This window comes from Argopecten irradians, chromosome 7, assembly GCF_041381155.1.
Source record: "Argopecten irradians isolate NY chromosome 7, Ai_NY, whole genome shotgun sequence".
In the NCBI taxonomy this organism is placed as follows: Eukaryota; Metazoa; Mollusca; class Bivalvia; order Pectinida; family Pectinidae; genus Argopecten; species Argopecten irradians.
Genome location: NC_091140.1, coordinates 11,790,230 through 11,810,122, shown reverse-complemented (window position 1 = coordinate 11,810,122; position 19,893 = coordinate 11,790,230). Strand labels below are relative to the sequence as shown.

The window sequence follows — 19,893 nt, the reverse complement described above, 5'->3', positions numbered from 1 at the left end:
GTCAACAAGATGGATGCCAGGCAGCCATCTTGGATTTTGATAGTTAAAACGTGTTACTGCTATTTCTCAGAAAGTGCTGAAGGGATTTCTCTCAAATTTCATATGTAGGTTCCCCTAATTAGAAGAGCCCTGGTTGTGCAACAAGATGGCCGCCAGGTAGCCATCTTGGATTTTGATATCTGATATTTGACATTCAATTTCACAAAAACTCTTGCCCTAAGAGAGAATAGCTCATGAGAATACTTTAAATGAGATGTGAACAACAGACAGACAATATGGACATAGTTCAAAGGATAAGGTGGGCTAATTAAACACTAACAACAGAAATAAGTCATATACATGTATTTTATTTATCACAATACTGTTGTACATACAATTACAATAAGGTAATTTCTGAAAATATCAAAACATTTTCAGAATTTTAAACAAAAAATTTTAACGGTCATCTGACTACCTTGGCAATAGTAAAATAAATTATATATGGTGTCACTTTGTCAGGACCATTTCAGGATCATTTTCAATTTCTTTCAACAAGTTTTATTTCAAACAAGAGGCCCAAGGGCCTTAACATATAGGAAATTAATTAGATATAGTGTCATGGTAGCCATCTTCGATTTGGTATCAACCAGAGATGTAACAATACTTTGTCGGGATCATGTCAGGATCATTTCATGCAAGTTTCAGCCAAATCGCACCGGTAGAACTTGAGAAGAAGTTCAAAATGTGTTTTCAAGATGGAGGCTGTGGAAGCCATCTTGGATTTCGGATCGACCCGAAAATTAACAACACTTCGTCGGGACCATGTCAGGATCATTTCATGCAAGTTTCAGCTAAATCGCACTGGTAGAACTTGAGAAGAAGTTCAAAATGTGTTTTCAAGATGGAGGCTGTGGAAGCCATCTTGGATTTCGGATCGACCCAAAAATTAACAATACTTCGTCGGGACCATGTCAGAATAATTTCATGCAAGTTTCAGCTAAATCGCACTGGTAGAACTTGAGAAGAAGTTCAAAATGTGTTTTCAAGATGGCGGCTGTGGCGGCCATCTTGGATTTCGGATCGACCCGAAAATTAACAACACTTCGTCGGGACCATGTCAGGATAATTTCATGCAAGTTTCAGCTAAATCGCACTGGTAGAACTTGAGAAGAAGTTCAAAATGTGTTTTCAAGATGGCGGCTGTGGCGGCCATCTTGGATTTCGGATCGACCCGAAAAATAACAACACTTTGTCAAGACCATGTCAGGATCATTTCATGCAACTTTCAGCTAAATCGCACTGGTAGAATTTGAGAAGAAGTTCAAAATGTGTTTTCAAGATGGCGGCTGTGGCAGCCATCTTGGATTTCAGATTGACCTGAAAAATAACAACACTTTGTCTGGACCATTTAAGGTTAATATCATGCAAGTTTCAGCTAAATTGCAACGGTAGAACTTGAGAAGAAGTTCAAAATGTGAAAAGTTAACGCACGGCGCACGACGGACGACGACGGACGAAACATGACGGCTATAGGTCATCCTGACCCTTCGGGTCAGCTGACCTAAAAACTTAATTACATGTTACATAAATTTCACATACTTTTACCATGGTAAAAGTACAACATGTAAGGAATATGTTCCAGCCCAGAATACTGCTGTTTCAGAATCCACACAGACATATCACTTCTCTAAACTTTAAACCAACTTTCTATTGTGGCTATTAGTATTAAATTTTGCGATTTTTTCATTTTAAAACAGGTTCGCTAAGATTAAAATTCCCATATTTAAAATTTGAATTAAAATTTCTATCAATAAATATGATGAAGATGGTTATTTCACGGAGATATTTAAACTTTCACAAATTTACTTGGAACACGAAAGAAAATCGGTCAAGAAAGAAAATTAGTATAGAGTATATTGTGTACAATTTGAAACAGTTGTTTTACATTGCTCAAAATTATGCATATTTCATAACATATAGCAACAAAGAAAGTAATGACTTAACAAATGCCGCAGGTCTGATTTACATAAAATAGTCTTTGGTAAATTTTAGTCTCGCATCAACAAATTCCTCCCTTACTATTACATGTACATGTACCAGTTTTTTTTAATAAAAATGTTCAAACCTTATTGACTCACAACAACAAAGTCTGACCTTGTGGAATCAAATCAACAACATCAAATCATCCTCTCACATACTCCAATCTGGTCTCAAATCAACCATTTCAAATCAAGTTGTTTTGCATTAAAAAAAATCAGTAATGACATAATATCAGAACGTTTTCCGGGTACATGATCTGACATAAAATATCTCAAATTTAACGCTCTCAAATCATCATTCTCTCATCACAAACACATGCAGGAATTCAAATAAATATTGCCAAGTTTCACTGGTTTGATACAAAGTAAAATATACACAGAAATACATGTAAAGTTATAGGAGTACCTAAAGGTGGTATGACTAATTTAAACTTCAACCTGATGAACTAAACATTCGAGGTGATATGATAGACGTGGATCTGCCATGAATATTTTAGGAAATGTTTCTAATGTCTATAACACATTTAACAATTTAATGTAAAGGTTTTCAAATTTTGAAATTAGCCTTTTAACAATTTGAAGGAATATTTAACATCAGAAACATTCAGATAAGTAACAATTGTGTCACCAGTATATATGGTTTACCAGCATTAGAAATGTTTTAGGAACAAGCGATGCTAGAATATTCATTGTTAATGTTTCAGGCTATTAGATAGTTTGGTATGACTAGTTTTTGAATCACAAGTAATTGATGACAACAATGAAGCTAATGACATCACAACAGACACAATGAAGTGTAATAAACAGTATAGTGATATTCTGTCAATATTATATTGATAAACAATGTTTGAGGCTTGATGGAAAGTATTACCTAACAGATATTCTATCAATATTATATTGACATACAATGTCTGAGGCATGACGGAGAGTATAACCTAACAGATATTCTATCAATATTATATTGACATACAATGTCTGAGGCATGACGGAGAGTATAACCTAACAGATATTCTATCAATATTATATTGACATACAATGTCTGAGGCTTGATGGAAAGTATTACCTAACAGATATTCTATCAATATTATATTGACAAACAATGTCTGAGGCATGACGGAGAGTATAACCTAACAGATATTCTATCAATATTATATTGACATACAAGGTCTGAGGCATGACTGAGAGTATTACCTAACAGATATTCTATCAATATTATATTGACATACAAGGTCTGAGGCATGATGGAAAGTATTACCTAACAGATATTCTATCAATATTATATTGACATATAATGTCTGAGGCATGACGGAAAGTATTACTTGCGAACAGATATTCTATCAATATTATATTGACATACAATATCTGAGGCTTGATGGAAAGTATTACCTAACAGATATTCTATCAATATTATATTGACATACAATGTCTGAGGCATGACGGAAAGTATAACCTAACAGATATTCTATCAATATTATATTGAAATACAATGTCTGAGGCATGACGGAGAGTATTACCTAACAGAAGAATTCAACATCGAAATTATGTCTCCCATTTATGCCTGCAAAATATCCATTAAAATGCACAAAATTTGAATCAAAACTAAAATTTGAATCAAGATTATGCCTTATGAATGAGAAAAAACAATTAAAATAAGGAAAAATCTCATTATGGCCAATGTGTAAAAATTAACTTGGAATCATATATATTAGAGAGTCCTGAGTCTGTGTCTCAAGTTGTTGTAGTTCTTCACAACACATCTGTCACCATAGCAACCAATCGATAAGTGTTGCAACATATCTGTTACCATAGCAACACAAAAAAATGTTAGCATGGTAACACTTTCACCATCATGAAAACACCTTGGTCAACAGTTTTGCCACTATAGGAATAGTAATCAATTAATGCCAAAAGTCCTAAATTGTCTATTCAAATAGCATTGCCATATGTACCATTTGACAATGTGTATTACCATAGCGATGTCTACCCCTGCACATTGCCGTAAGTACCGTTGGGAGGTCTGTACGGTTTGGGGAAGTACATTAGTTGTAGGGCATTGAAGGCATATTTTTTAACACCAACATTCTTGTAGGTATTCTCCCTTCTTACTCCCTCACTGAAACAAATAATGGAATTAATAGTCAGTACGTAATCAAAAAGGAACTCTGAACAGGAAAATAGATTTTACAAGACGTCCAAGGGTCTTAATTAATGGTTACCTGACAGTCTTTGCAACAGCCAAATAGGAAATGAATTAGATATGGTGGCCATCTTTGTTTTCAGATTGACCCAAAAAATAACAACCCTTGGTCAGAACCATGTAAGGATCATTTCAAGGAAGTTTCAGCTGAATTGTACTAACAGAACTTGAGAAAAAGCTCAAAATATGTTTTCAAGATGGCAGTTGTGGTGGTCATCTTGGACTTAGTATTGACCCGGAAAAAATTCTTGGTCAGGACCATGTAAGGATCATATCAGACAAGTTTTAGCTGAATCCCACAGGTAGAGAATGAGAAAAGAAGTTTAAAATATGCAAACTACCGACACCAGAGAATACATGATCAAGATTTGATTTCTGAGACCACACACATGTGCATTTTATAATCTTATTTGGAGTCTATTGTACTTTGAGTAAAATCAAAGAAGGAAAAGATTTGTTGTTACCTCCTGAAGCAGTCGAGAGCCTGAGAGAACACATGGGAGGCTAGGTCATGCTCCTGTTGTAGGTTCCTCACTTGTTCTAGGGTTACTGACATGGCAGTACGATCTTTGGCACTTTTACAACTGGTGAACCGAATTCCTCGTAACTTCCTGCATATCTAACATAAACAGAATTTTTTCTGACTGATTGAGGTAAGAAAACAGGTGATATAATCTAGACCTCGCGAGTGATTAATAAGAACAAAATTATCAGTGTGTTCTATTATAGGACAAAGCCACATTTACAAATAACCAGTCCGTTAGAAGTATCAGCAGGTATTATACAAATGATGAAGACAACAGCGATGAAGGAGAAAATGTATAGAAGCTTAAAAATTGATGAACTACTCTATCAATAAGATGTTGCTTACTATGTGGTGAAACCAATGGTGAATATCTTAAAATGCAATGAAACTGACATTGCTCATGTTGAAAATGAAGACAATGATATAGCAGAAACCACATAATTTTAAAATTAAAAAAATATAGACAAAGTGATGAAGGTTGATATTTACCTCTGCAGCAAGGCTAAGTATTTCTGTGTTTTTGTTTTTCTTTGTGTTCACATTGTAATGGAGTTTGGTACATAGGTCTGTCAGGGAGCCGCTGCCTGATTTACTGTCTGGAAACAGAGGACACAGGACAATGATATAAAACAAGCAAATTCGTAGAATTTATATCCCTCGCTTTCATTAATCAAAGGCCCATAACTCTGCCAAAAAGGGTCCGATGAAAGTGTCAATCGAACTTGGCCAAAGCCCTTAAGGCATTTAACCTTGTTACTAAGTTCGAAGAAAATCGGTTCACATTTGTTACACTTATTGCACAGAAATGGCAGAAAATGATGTTTTTAGTAATTCAAAGGGCCATAAATCCGCTAAATAGGGTCCATCGACGCGATCGAATATTGGCTGAGCAATTAAGGCATTTAACCTTATCACCACGTTTGATGAAAATCAGTTTACATTTGTTACAGTTATTGCAAGGAAACGAAGTGTTACAGACAGATGGACGGACGGACAAGGGACCACGGACAAAAGATTTGAATAGCCCACCATCTTCAAACTTAAGGAAATTAAGTTCCAAGTTTTTATTTACTGGATACATATATTTCATGCTAACAGTATTTTTATGTGTGACATTATTTTCTTCAATGGTAGTAGCTGTCTCAATGATAACATGACATATACAGAAATATGCGCTCTGGAGTAGGAATTCCCACTCAACAAGGTTAGTCGCTGCCGGTCCTATATGTAGTGTCTGCATGGGAGGTAACTGAGGCAAATTCTACAGTACTGAGAAACTGACATTAGTTCCAAGGACTTAGCATTTGTCCCTAAAGTATGATGGCTTTCTCCAGAGGTTCATGTATGTCCTTCAGACAGGCAGCCTCTGTATCTGGTCACATTTCTATAATCATTTGCCCTCAAATTAAAAAAAGTGCCAGGTGTTCATCAGTTTATCACCTGTGCAAGAAAACTGTTTGAGGATGTTTGTAACATGTAACATATATATACTCATATGACAACCGCTAGACTCTTATACAACCTGGCAAGTAAACAACTTTTTAAGTTGAATATCAGCAGGTATAAATTTTCACTATCTATCATCCAAGGTCTTTATGACTCATATTTATCATTTCTCAGTACTTTATTTAGATGATCAATATTCACAATTATAGCAATGTTGTGAAAATAACACTATAGCTAAACTGCATACTGTAACATAAAATACATATCAGTATCTGCATTCTTTCATGTGTGGGTTAATCAGTCTCGGCAATATTAAAATAACAAGTAGTCATTGTAATGTAAACCATTACATAGTCCCCCAAACTTCAAACTTCATTTGGGGGACATAAATATTGTTGCATTCTTAAATAGCAACCACAAAAACAGCAAAAGTTCTACCTTTCCTGTATGGTCCTCCTACCTTTCCCAGTATGACCCTCCTTCCCTTTCCCATATGGCTCTCCTACCTTTCGATACATGACCCTCCTACATATGCCTATATGGCCCTCCTACATTTCCCTGTATGACTCTTCTATCCATCCTGTGTGGCCTTCCTACATTTCCCTGTATGACTCTTCTATCCATCCCTGTATGACTCTTCTATCCATCCCTGTATGGCCCTCCTACAATTTCCTGTATGACTCTTCTATCCGTCCCTGTATGGCCCTCCTACATTTCACTGTATGTCTCTTCTATCCATCCCTGTATGGCCCTCCTACCCTTCCCTGTATGGCCGTCCTATTTTTCCCTGTATGGCCTTCCTATCTTTTCCTATATGGCCTTCCTATCTTTCCATATATGGCCTTCCTTTTCCCTTGTATGACCCTCCTAAGTTTCCTTGTATAGCCCTCCTATCTTTCTCTGTATGGCCATCCTATCTAAATTATCCCCCTATGAACCTCCTATCTAAATTATCCCTGTATGACCCTCCTATCTAAATTATCACTGTATGGCCCTCCTACCCTCCCCTGTATTACCTTCCAACTTTTCTCTGTATGGCCCACCTACCTTTTTCCTTTCGTAGGCCCTCCTCCCTATCCTTTCCTGTATGGCCCTCCTCCCTACCCTTTCCTGTATGGCCTCCTCCCTACCTTTCCTGTATGGCCCTCCTCCCTATCCTTTCCTGTATGGCCTCCTCCCTATCCTTTCCTGTATGGCCCTCCTCCCTATCCTTTCCTGTATGGCCCTCCTCCCTATCCTTTCCTGTATGGCCCTCCTCCCTATCCTTTCCTGTATGGCCCTCCTCCCTATCCTTTCCTGTATGGCCCTCCTCCCTATACTTTCCTGTATGGCCCTCCTCCCTACCCTTTCCTGTATGGCCCTCCTCCCTACCCTTTCCTGTATGGCCCTCCTCCCTATCCTTTCCTGTATGGCCCTCCTCCCTATCCTTTCCTGTATGGCCCTCCTCCCTACCCTTTCCTGTATGGCCCTCCTCCCTATCCTTTCCTGTATGGCCCCCTCCCTATCCTTTCCTGTATGGCCCTCCTCCCTATCCTTTCCTGTATGGCCCTCCTCCCTATCCTTTCCTGTATGGCCCTCCTCCCTATCCTTTCCTGTATGGCCTCCTCCCTATCCTTTCCTGTATGGCCCTCCTCCCTATCCTTTCCTGTATGGCCCTCCTCCCTATCCTTTCCTGTATGGCCCTCCTCCCTATCCTTTCCTGTATGGCCCTCCTACATTTCCTGTATGGTCCTTATATCTTTCCCTGTATCCTACCCTATCTTTCAGATTCCCTGTATGATCCTTCTTCCACATATGACCTTCACCTGCCCTTTCAGTGATTCCCTGTATGATCCCTCTTCCCCATATGACCTTCCCCTGCCCCTACCCAGTGATTCCCTGTATGATCCCCCTTCCCCATATGATCTTCACCCTGCCCCTACCCAGTGATTCCCTGTATGATCCCCCTTCCCCATATGATCTTCACCCTGCCCCTTCCCAGTGAATCCCTGTCATCCTTATTTAAAACGCGATGATTTCCCAGAAGTATTTAGTGTGTGCGTCATCTCACCCACACAGAAAGAAAATACTACTTAATAGAGAAAATCAATATTTCCTTGTCTTGTAGCCAACAACATAAGACAAATTTAGATTGCACATCTGTTCTACAACATAAATCAAAAATACTAATTGGCCTGTAGCGTAGCATTTCCTGTTTCCTTTTCCATTAAATCTATCAGGACTGGTTGTTCTAAAGGTGATTAACTTCATCACTTAATTTTTCAATTCTCATTTGTTTCAAAATCAGTGGTAATATCTGATCTAAATGAAATATGTAGGTAGTTATACTAACTTGTGAAGTTTGTTTGATAAGAAATGTATTTTAATTTGATTTGACAATTATCATTAAAGTGTGCCTTATCCTCTTTACAACCACTAGGTTAAGGTGCGTTGGTTACCTGCTAACATGGACAGGTACTTCTCCTTGTAAGTCATCACCTTGGTCAGACTTTCAGCATTTATCTTCTCCTGGAGGGTCGTGTCACCAAACCTAAACATCAGACACACAATCATCCTAATTAGACAAGTCAAATACCTTACCAATGTTTATATAAACATTAAGAAGCAGGCCACCGGGACCATGGGGTCAGCCATCGCTGATTGATAATATCTGTCATTTGAAAGAAGAGCATTTTTATATGTTTTTCCATTTCAATCCCATTTCCTTTAACAAGAGGCCCATGGGCCTTAATGGTCATCTGATTATCTGTACAAAACAATATAGTCACAGTAGGCAGTAAAGAGGCTAAAAATTATACAACAAATTAAGGCAATATAACAGATTCCTTATTTGAAGCTGCAAGTCTCCAAAACAGTTGATGACTTTGACCTTAAAAGTATGTAAAGATCATTCAGTTGAATAAACATGGTAGCCCTTCGTTCTAGTAAGCTACAGGCCCAATGTCAGTACACTAGGCCTCTTACTGTTCACACAAGAAGTCGATTAAAGATTTTAGCTTTTTGACCCCTGTAACCTTGAATGGTGGTAAAGGTTATTCACATTTAAACACACTTGCTAGCCCTTCATACTCTGTGACCTTGAATGAAGGTCAAGGTCATTCAATTTAACAAACTTTGTAGCCCTTCATCCAAGCATGCAACAGGCTCTTTATCAAGTATCTAGGACTCTTAATCATAGACCAGAAGTCGTTTAAAGATTTCAGCCTTCTTGACCCCGTGACCTTGAATGAAGGTCAGTCATCCTGATCCTTTGGGTCAGATGACTTAAAATTGGTTTCTTGTAGGCCAATTGGTAAGACAATGTACAATTGTATTTCGATCATTTAAACAATGTTTTTTTATCAGTCCAAACATGAAAATTGCAAAATAGGAAATCTAAGGAACCTATATACTACTGGTATTTAGGAAATAGATAGTTGGTTTAACAAATGAAAGATGACTCATTCATCAGCTAGATAATCTGTTTATGCTAATTTTCATCATGGATTATTATGTAACAAGGACCGAGTGTATTTATTTGGTAAGAACAAAGATGAAATTGGCTGAGGATAATTAATATTCATAACAAGAGGTCCAGAGGGCATGTATTGCTCACCTGGGTTGTTTTTTTAGTAATTATCACAAAGACTCTTACAATTAGAATAATAAGCAAAATTGACCACACAATTTGTTTAATTTGAATCCCAACCATATAGCATACATGCTATAGATACCATACGACTATGAGTGCTATCCAATACATAGTTTTAGGGAGGAAGTAATTAATATGAAAATAGTTGACTAACCCACCCTTTCGGCCCTGCGCCTCAGGCCTCTGGGGTCGATATCAGCCCCATCATTTGTACTATTTTGAATCACCGCCCTATAGGAATGCTACCATTGCATTATGAGTGCTATCCCATGCTTAGTTTAAGAGGAGAAAATCTGTTTATAACAAAATATGCCAACATTGGCATATAGTTGGCATATAGAAGAATACGAGGAGATATGATAGAACTCTTCAAAATTTTAGATGGAGTATATGACTCCGAATGTTGTAACATTTTATCTTTATGGAAAGATGCAACGGACCGGGACAGAAGCAGGGGGCATAGAAGGAAGCTATTCCATACAAGATCTAACTATGAGATTAGGAGAAACTTTTTTTCACTAAGAGCTACTAAGATATGGAACGATCTACCAGAGAACGTAGTGATGGCGCCAAATATAAACTCCTTCAAAAATGCGTTAGCTAAACATTGGAAAGAACAAGAACTCTTATACAACTACAAATCCTTTATACATCATTAATTTATTATTATTACCGGATAAAAATGTATTAACTGTAAACTTTATATTTTGTCTGAGTCTGGTATAGAGGATTTTACGCATAAGTCCTGAACCAGAAATAAACTTATCTTATCTTATCTTATCTTAAAATAGACAAATTGACCCCTTTTGACCCCACCCCTCAGGCCCTCAGGGGGTCAGTACCATCATTTGTACAATTTTGAATCCCCGCCCTATGCTACCATTGCATTATGAGTGTTATCCCATGCTCAGTTTCAGAGAAGAATTGGTTTATATGAAATAGCCAAACTGACCCCTTTTGGCCCGACCCCTCAGGCCCCTTGGGGGTCAGCCCGACCATTTGTAAATTTTCAGTCAGTAACCCATATGAATGCTTTCAGTCAAATTTTGTTAAGTTCTGACCAGAAGATTTTGCAGCAGCTATGGAGAAGAAGACAATTGTTGACGGACAGACGAGAGATGGATGGACGGTCACTAGACGCCGGATGCCACAGTATAGCATAAGCTCACCTTGGTCCTTTGGACCAGGTGAGCTAAGTAGAATTATAAGCCATTGGCTAACTAATACCCCCACTACAGTGAAATGTGTTCAAGCGTCCGGAATGGACTTTCCCATTGTTCAAACCACAAATCATGTGAAATGTTTCAGCCATTTACAGGTACCGTTTTACAAAGTAGCCAGATAAGATCTGGTGTGGCTTTGTCTTTAGGTGGTTATGTGCTGATGAGTGACTTAAAAAACAAATTTTAAATCTTTATATCCACAGGTGTATGCTAACAAATCATTGATACAAAGGTGTGACCAAGTCAATTCAATAGGTTCCTTTGAAGTCAACATTGTTTACAACACCACATGGAGTCTAGTCAATCAGGATATTTCCCAGAGTTTTCATTGGCTTTTTCGTTACATGATGTTAAACAGTTTTGGGAAGGAGTTGAAACTATTCACATAATTTGTGGTTTGAACGATCCGAAAGCCCATTCAGGACGCTTGAATGCAATTGACTGTAACTTAATGACAAATTTACTAACCCTGGGTAAAGTGACGTGGTCGCCATGACAACCACTCCTTTTGGGTAAATTTGGACATGATGACAACCAAATAACATCTTACATCTTCAAAACTATAACCATTGTATTGGTCTAAATCAATCTCAATGCTATTGAGTAATTGACGATTTCACAAAACCTGTGTATACATAGTGACTTGGTTACCATGGCAACCAAAATTTTTAGAAAAAAAACCAAGAGGCCCAAAGGGCCTTAACGGTCATCTGACTACCTTGACAATAGTAAAATTAATTATATATGGTGTCACTTTGTCAGGATCATGTCAGGATCGTTTTCAATATCTTTCAACAAATTTTATTTCAAACAAGAGGCCCAAGGGCCTTAACATATAGGAAATTAATTAGATATAGTGTCATGGTAGTCATCTTCGATTTGGCTGTGGCGGCCATCTTGGATTTCAGATCGACCCGAAAAATAACAACACTTTGTCGGGACCATGTCAGGATCATTTCATGCAAGTTTCAGCCAAATCGCACCGGTAGAACTTGAGAAGAAGTTCAAAATGTGTTTTCAAGATGGCGGCTGTGGCGGCCATCTTGGATTTCGGATCGACCCGAAAAATAACATCACTTTGTCGGGACCATGTCAGGATCATTTCATGCAAGTTTCAGCCAAATCGCACCGGTAGAACTTGAGAAGAAGTTCAAAATGTGTTTTCAAGATGGCGGATGTGACGGCCATCTTGGATTTCGGATCGACCCGAAAAATAACAACACTTTGTCGGGACCATGTCAGGATCATTTCATGCAAGTTCAGCCAAATCCCACTGGTAGAACTTGAGAAGAATTTCAAAATGTGTTTTCAAGATGGCGGCTGTGGCGGCCATCTTGGATTTCGGATCGACCCGAAAAATAACATCACTTTGTCAGGACCATGTCAGGATCATTTCATGCAAGTTTCAGCCAAATCGCACCGGTAGAACTTGAGAAGAAGTTCAAAATGTGTTTTCAAGATGGCGGATGTGACGGCCATCTTGGATTTCGGATCGACCCGAAAAATAACAACACTTTGTCGGGACCATGTCAGGATCATTTCATGCAAGTTTCAGCCAAATCCCACTGGTAGAACTTGAGAAGAAGTTCAAAATGTGTTTTCAAGATGGCCGCTGTGGAGGCCATCTTGGATTTCAGATCGACCCGAAAAATAACAACACTTTGTCGGGACCATGTCAGGATCATTTCATGCAAGTTTCAGCCAAATCGCACCGGTAGAACTTGAGAAGAAGTTCAAAATGTGTTTTCAAGATGGCGGCTGTGGCGGCCATCTTGGATTTCGGATCAACCTGAAAAATAACAACACTTTGTCGGGACCATCTCAGGATCATTTCAGGTAAGTTTCAGCTCAATCCCACTGGTCAAACTTGAGAAGAAGTTCAAAATGTGAAAAGTTAACGCACGGCGGACGGCGGACGGCGCACGACGACGGACGAAACATGACGACTATAGGTCATCCTGACCCTTCGGGTCAGATGACCTAAGAAAAAGCTTTTTTGCACATCTACAGTCACATGACTGTTTTATCAAAATAGTTCTAGTAGTTTAAGAAGACGAGACAGATAGGCTGATTCCAGTGTATGTTTCAATTTTGTTGCAGAAGGTATCATAAACAGACTTCACTGCATGTAAATGGATATTTTAGGACTAAATCTTCTTTCCGTTATAATAAGCAAATATGTGCATGAATAAAACTTTATGCATAATATTTACATCTGCAGGGCAGCACTTTAATGGAACATTAAATGAAAGTATTCCTTTCACTAAAATTTTGTTATAAACGACTAAGAACACATATACAGACTAACCTTTCAGCTAACGAAGCCTGCTCATTAATTCCAACATTGAAAAGTACAGGTATAACATGAATTGCCTCCCCTTGAGCTAATGATTCAGGAAGTTTTTTAAACACAGCTTCTGGTAGTGGAACTTCTACTCTAACACGATGTCTGGAATAGAAAATTTCAATATTTGATTTAATGAATATTCTCTACAAACGAGTAAGTGAATAATATTTGATAACATCAATTTTATTTTTTCAAGGATATTGTTTTATCTGAAAATTTCCAACTTGAGATTTTCCAATCTGATGACTTTATTTTTTAGTTTGGTTTGATTAGATTTACATCTTATTAAAGTTATATGTGCCGTATTTTTCATACTCACGAATCAAGATGAGCTTTTAATATGTTATTCATTACCAAAAGTAACCAACATTTTGAGAATTACACTACTTTCAATCCATAGGTTTTTATTTTACAAGCACATATAACAGCTGAAAATGATTTTTGGCAGTACTGCCAAAACTCATTATATTTACATCTACAGTGTAGTGTAATGAGTACATAGAGTCAGACAATGAAGCCAAGTTGTGGTCTACAATTTCATTTCACATTTTTACAGTGTTATTAGTAATTGTAATGTGATATCTGCAGGTACTATACGTTTCCATCTAAACATACATAACGCATGAAATACAACAACTTTACAGTATATAATGTATGTGTTATAGCTAATATTTATAAGGCATCTGAAGTCATTTGAATGACTTTCACAGCTTAATTCATCAAACCTTGTGGTTTTCAATAGATTAATGAAGAAAAAATAACATGTCAATTTTTTTGTCCAGTTACGGCACATATTAACAGCTAGGGGCATTAAGGTATGTGCCAGGATTAGAAAGTGGAAGAAAGTCTGGAGTGCCCTGAGAAAAACCACTGACTAGCGGTTAGTACCTAGCAACTGCCTTACATGGAATTCAAATTAGTGAACCGGAGGTGGAGACTAGGGCTTGAGTTAATATGTCTGAACTACTCTGCCAAGGCGACTCCGACTTTATTCAATTTGTATCATATTCTCAGTAATAGAATCTACGTAAGTTAAATGTACAAATAAGTAATGTTGAATACGACTCTTACTTTTGGTTTTAAAATATTCAATCATCCGATTAAAAAGAAAACTTATTATGATCGATTTTGGGAAATCACATTCAACAATTTAATCTCATTCTATAGATGTGTCATACTAGGATACAAGAACATTCAATGTGAACCTTTACAATTTTCACCAACGACTCACTTTACATTTTTGTATTTGAGAAATATGTCTTAAAAAGATAAAGTCAAAACTAAGCCTGTCTCTTTTTAAATAATACATTTGCCAAACATAACTTAATGAGGGAGAAATATTTGTCACAGGATGTTTGAAACCAAATATAATATGTTTACTGTAAGGTTTACCCAATCAACCAAATAATACTGATACAAAAATCCACTCACCTATTAAAATCTGCATACATGCCAGATATAATATGACTGAAAAGGGAAAATAAGATTTTATTATTATAATAGCAATAAAACTTCACTTTTAATAGATGAAACCAACATATAGTTACCAACTTTTGCCAATGAAATTTTTCACAAATCTTCTCTCTGTCATTGAGCAATCATTTGTTTAATCCATGAACTAAAACATGATATGTACTGTACATTTTACATCATAATGATTTAGTTATATAATTGATAGTAAATTGTCTACATACAGTATGTAATGGTTACACCATAATTAACAAGTTCCTAAGGATATAACACATGATACATGACATGTCGAGTGGGTAATACCTGAAGAACGAGTAAACTATGTGTGTAACCTACTTGTATCATAGGTGTGACATATTTCTTTCATCAAGAATATTTTGAGCATTAGCCAGGCATGGGAACCGATACACGTTTTTAATATGAGTGGCTATTTGTTTTAGACTTCTTTCAATTCGTTTACTCCTCACAGCATGTCAATAACACACCTACCAGACGATTATGATTTTACGAAAAAATTGACTTTGCTTCAAATGGATAATTTAGAAGAAATAAGAGCATGAATTTCATATACCAATGGGTAGTTAAGGAAAGCCTATATGTTATCATGGATCTTATGTGCTGCAGACTTGAAGATTGGATTGTGTTTAGTTCTACTGTAACAGTGCATTACTTTGATCCATTTTGTCTATGTACATCTATGTACATGTACAATTAAATGCTTTTAAAACCACTTATTAATCTGCCTCCTTTTTTCCATCCTTTTTTTTCCAAATCTCAATTGAAATTAACACTCATTTAAGATCCTATATCATTATATTATATATTGATCATGCAAAAAGTCCTACCAACCTGAAGGTAAATCTACTCATCAAATCACCTATAGAAATAGTTGGCGTATTGACTGCAGTTAAAGGACAAAGAGAAATATAGACGACTAATGATTGATAGAATCTTTCCCTGCCTAGAGGGTGTGACAACAAGATCATTACCCTAGGGGTAATTCATGAACGTCCAACCCAAGGCTTGCCGAAGGTTAGACATTCAGGAATTCTCCCGAGGGTTGTGATTTTGTTGTCACAACCTCATAGTTAAGGAATGATTCTTTTTCTCTCACATACAAAAGAAAAAGAAGAAATAATAGCCTAAACAGAAGCATTTTCACCACGATACGAACATGGTTCCATTGTCTACATGTCAATATTAATGATGTCATCGACAATACACGCCACAGTCACATCGCATGAAGTCATGACGTCACATAATTTTCTTCAGGTTCAAAAGCTTAGTGTGCGCAATCTGTCATACCCTAGGGCCGGGATTGACAGAGAAATTTCCCATGGCTAAAAAGGTGACAAATCAGTGAATGGTGGGAGAATGTATGATATGCTTACCTGTCTGAAGATACAATAGGTAATTGTTCATATTCTGTTTGAAGTATAAAATGGAAGGTAACAAAACTAAGATCCTCTAAAGCGACCGTCATGTCTTCTAGCATGCCCATCTCGTCACCATAGCAACTGAGCAGGCCCTCAAACTCGGCAAACACGCCGACATGGGCCAGTTGTGTAAAGTATTGTTTGTCGTTATCACAGGTGGCTAGGTTAGTGGTGAAGCCTGCGATGAGGGACGTCAACTGTATACATGTACCATAAAGTTGGTTATTTTCAGGGGTAAAAAAATCACAATTTTATAACACAAAAAAAATCAAATTTCACCTTTGCGATCTAGCTAAAACATACATTTATCCATTTAATTTATTTTGTGACTACAATAACGTCGCGTGGAATCGCTATCTAAAAACAAAGTAAAATCTAGCAAGAAAAGTTTTGTGAAATCGCAATCTAAAAACAGAGTAAAATCTAACAAGATAACCGGGTGATTTATTAATACACATCGTTTTGGTGTGATCATAAAAACACTTGTGACTGTACATGGGAGCATGACGTGATATGTGATAAAATCTGTCTAAGTTTGATGTGGTACTCACAGCATGAGAGAAGCATACATCCCGTCTGTATTTTATCATATGCATCAACTGTATATGTCCCTGATTCTCCTGGAATGTACAGAACTTTTACATTAAACTTATCTATATAGATATGAACACAGGAAGACACAACAAACAAAATTAGGAATACAATGTAGAATCAAATACCATTGCTTACATTGATTCCAATATAACCTGTATCATCATTACCCAAACTTCATCAAAACTTACATTTTAGATTCAACTCACCTATGAATGACTTAATCATCAACTTAACAAGAAATAGATTACTTACAAATCAGAGAGACCTAAAACACAAACTCACAAACAAGTTCTATAAACTCATCTTGAGGTTCAGAAATGATATAAAGAACTTCACTCTCTAACGAGCTCTATAAACTAACCCTGAGGTTCAGAAAAGACAAAATGAGCTTCACTCTCTTACTAACAAGCTCTTTAAACTCACCTGGAGGTTCAGAAGCTTCACTTTCTGACTACCAAGCTCTATAAACTCACCCTGAGCTTCACTCTCTGACTAACGAGCTATATAAACTTACCCTGAGCTTATATATATATAACTATCTGACTAACGAGCTCTATGAACTCACCCGCAGGTTCAGAAAAGACAAAATGAGCTTCACTCTCTTACTAACAAGCTCTATAAACTCACCTGGAGGTTCAGAAGCTTCACTTTCTGACTACCAAGCTCTATAAACTCACCCTGAGCTTCACTCTCTGACTACCAAGCTCTATAAACTTACCCTGAGCTTAACTATCTGACTAACGAGCTCTATGAACCCCCCCCGCAGGTTCAGAAAAGACAAAATGAGCTTCATTTTCTGACTAACAAGCTCTATAAACTCACCCTGAGGTTCAGAAAAGACATAAAGAGCTTCACTCTCTGACTAACGAGCTCTATGAAGCTTTTTAATTTAATGACACCAGGACTAATCTCGCCGAGCCATTTTGGTCTGTCCATGGGTCCAGCCTTGTTACTGATAAGGTCCTCCACCATGGAGCTCAGACAGACAAGAGCTGCCTCGGTGTTAACACGGGTCATCTCCTGTTACAGATAGAACGTGTCAGTTAGAGTTACACGGAGTCAACTCATAGTACTGAATACACATGTATGTTTCAGGATTTGCTATTGAAAAGAGATTGGTGTTGTCCTAGATAATAATTAAATATGTTTCCATGTTACATGATTATTAGAGAAAATAATTGTTTAGAAAAGAAAATATACAAATTACCAAAAACGTTTCACAGGGCACTAGCCTTATATAATGTAAAGTTTAATGAAGGTAATTTAGCTGGCTCTAGAGTAATAGGTGGGAAAATCCAGTCTGATGAAAGAACAGACATATAGCCTACTACAATATTTCCAGCAAATCCGGCTACATTTCCTAGGAAACAATAACAAAACTCATCATTCTGCTATCAGTAAAGATATACACACCCATGGTTCTACAGTAGGACTCTGTACAAAGTTACTGCCAGTCCATTTCCAGGCTTTCTCCGGAGTCTGGTCCTCGGGACTAGAATTCTGTGAGGTAGGAGAGGGGATGTCCTTGGGAGGAGGTGACATCTCCATCTTAGCCTCGTTATAATTATCGGCTGCCTCCTGTAGTATACTACTATCACAGATCTGTACGAGGTCACGCACCTGTAAGGGAGGTCAAAACAGAAAGGTCAATCAGGATCATATCATCATATAATGTCTTTCTTTGTGACAAATGATTCAATCATTGAATCAGATAAGGGGTATTGCATGATCAATGTTTATTCATGAAATGTCAATTCAAAAGACTTAAAGATACTCCGACGCTGACAGAGCATAACTGGTACCCATCATTTGAACAGTAATTGGTGTTTAATCGTATATATATATATCTATGCCTAATTAACTAAAAAAAAAATTGATTTTGCTTTCAGTGCATGCACAATCAGTACTGCATTCCATATAGGACATAGTGCCACAAAATTTTTTTCGGGATGCAATTAATCATTTTTTATATTTTTATCTTGAATTAAAATAAGAAGCTCAGACTTTTCAATGGTGGTAATGGTGTAAAGTAAGTAACTTTTGTAACTGATGAAAAATACTAAATCGTCTGGTCCTGTTTTTGATAGAGAAAAATCATAAAACCATATCCTAATGAGTTCCTCATGGAGTGAGAAGAAAAGCTGTCCTGTTACTGTCCTAGGATCCTCAACCCTACCAGTAGGTGGTACTTACAGGCACGATTAATCATATTAAACTAGTTTTATCTTCTTTTCACTCAATTTGGTGTGAACTAATCATCCTTTTCAAAGACAGTAATTTACTTCAATTATTAAATTGTGAATCGTTTTGCACATACCAGTATAGATTGACAAGTTAAAGTCAACAGACTATCATATGTACCCCTATTTTACAGTAAAACACGGTTATAATGAACCTCTAGGGACCAACAAAATCCCTCTAGGGACCAACAAAATCCCTCTAGGGACCAACAAAATCACTTTGTCTTTATACACATATCATAGACATATAAACCTTGACGGGATGTTATCACCATGAATGTGTTGTAAGTGTGTTCGTTATAAACATATATTACTGTGAAGCTTTTAAGATAAAGTAAAAACTGCCTTATTGACCACCTTTCTATAAAGACCACCTGTTTAATATAAAACAACTTTTCTAGGGCCCCAAAAGACCAATTCCAACACAATGCACCCTGTATATATAAAGACTACAAGCTCATAAAGACAATTTTTCTCTGTCCCTTGGGTGTTTTTTATAGATAGATTTGACTGAATTAAAAGGAATCACTCAAATGGTTTAGTATTTAACAAACACGTGTTGTACCTTTTGCAATACCCTAGGGGTTAAAAAACACATGTTGTACCTTTTCTGATACCCTGGAGGTTAACAAACACATGTTGTACCTTTTCTGATACCCTGGAGGTTAACAAACACATGTTGTACCTTTTCTGATACCCTGGGGGTTAACAAACACATGTTGTACCTTTTTTGATACCCTTGGGGTTAACAAACACACATTGTAC

At 37.1% G+C, this 19,893-nt stretch overlaps 1 protein-coding gene across 3 annotated transcripts in view; it reads right to left on the bottom strand.

The window, feature by feature from the left end:
* Positions 1–327: 327 nt before the first annotated feature.
* Positions 328–19,893, bottom strand: part of LOC138327563 (inositol polyphosphate-4-phosphatase type I A-like) — a 45,736-nt gene continuing 26,170 nt past the window's right edge. For all 3 annotated transcript variants that reach the window (XM_069273745.1, XM_069273746.1, XM_069273747.1), the window contains 10 exons: positions 18,302–18,508; positions 17,711–17,908; positions 16,846–16,914; positions 16,250–16,491; positions 14,820–14,855; positions 13,350–13,490; positions 8,626–8,717; positions 5,231–5,337; positions 4,680–4,834; positions 328–4,131 (listed from right to left, as the gene is read on the bottom strand). In XM_069273745.1, coding sequence (XP_069129846.1) covers positions 3,999–4,131; positions 4,680–4,834; positions 5,231–5,337; positions 8,626–8,717; positions 13,350–13,490; positions 14,820–14,855; positions 16,250–16,491; positions 16,846–16,914; positions 17,711–17,908; positions 18,302–18,508 — 1,380 coding nt within the window. In that variant the 3' untranslated portion in view covers positions 328–3,998. The remainder of the gene's footprint in view (positions 4,132–4,679; positions 4,835–5,230; positions 5,338–8,625; positions 8,718–13,349; positions 13,491–14,819; positions 14,856–16,249; positions 16,492–16,845; positions 16,915–17,710; positions 17,909–18,301; positions 18,509–19,893) is intronic.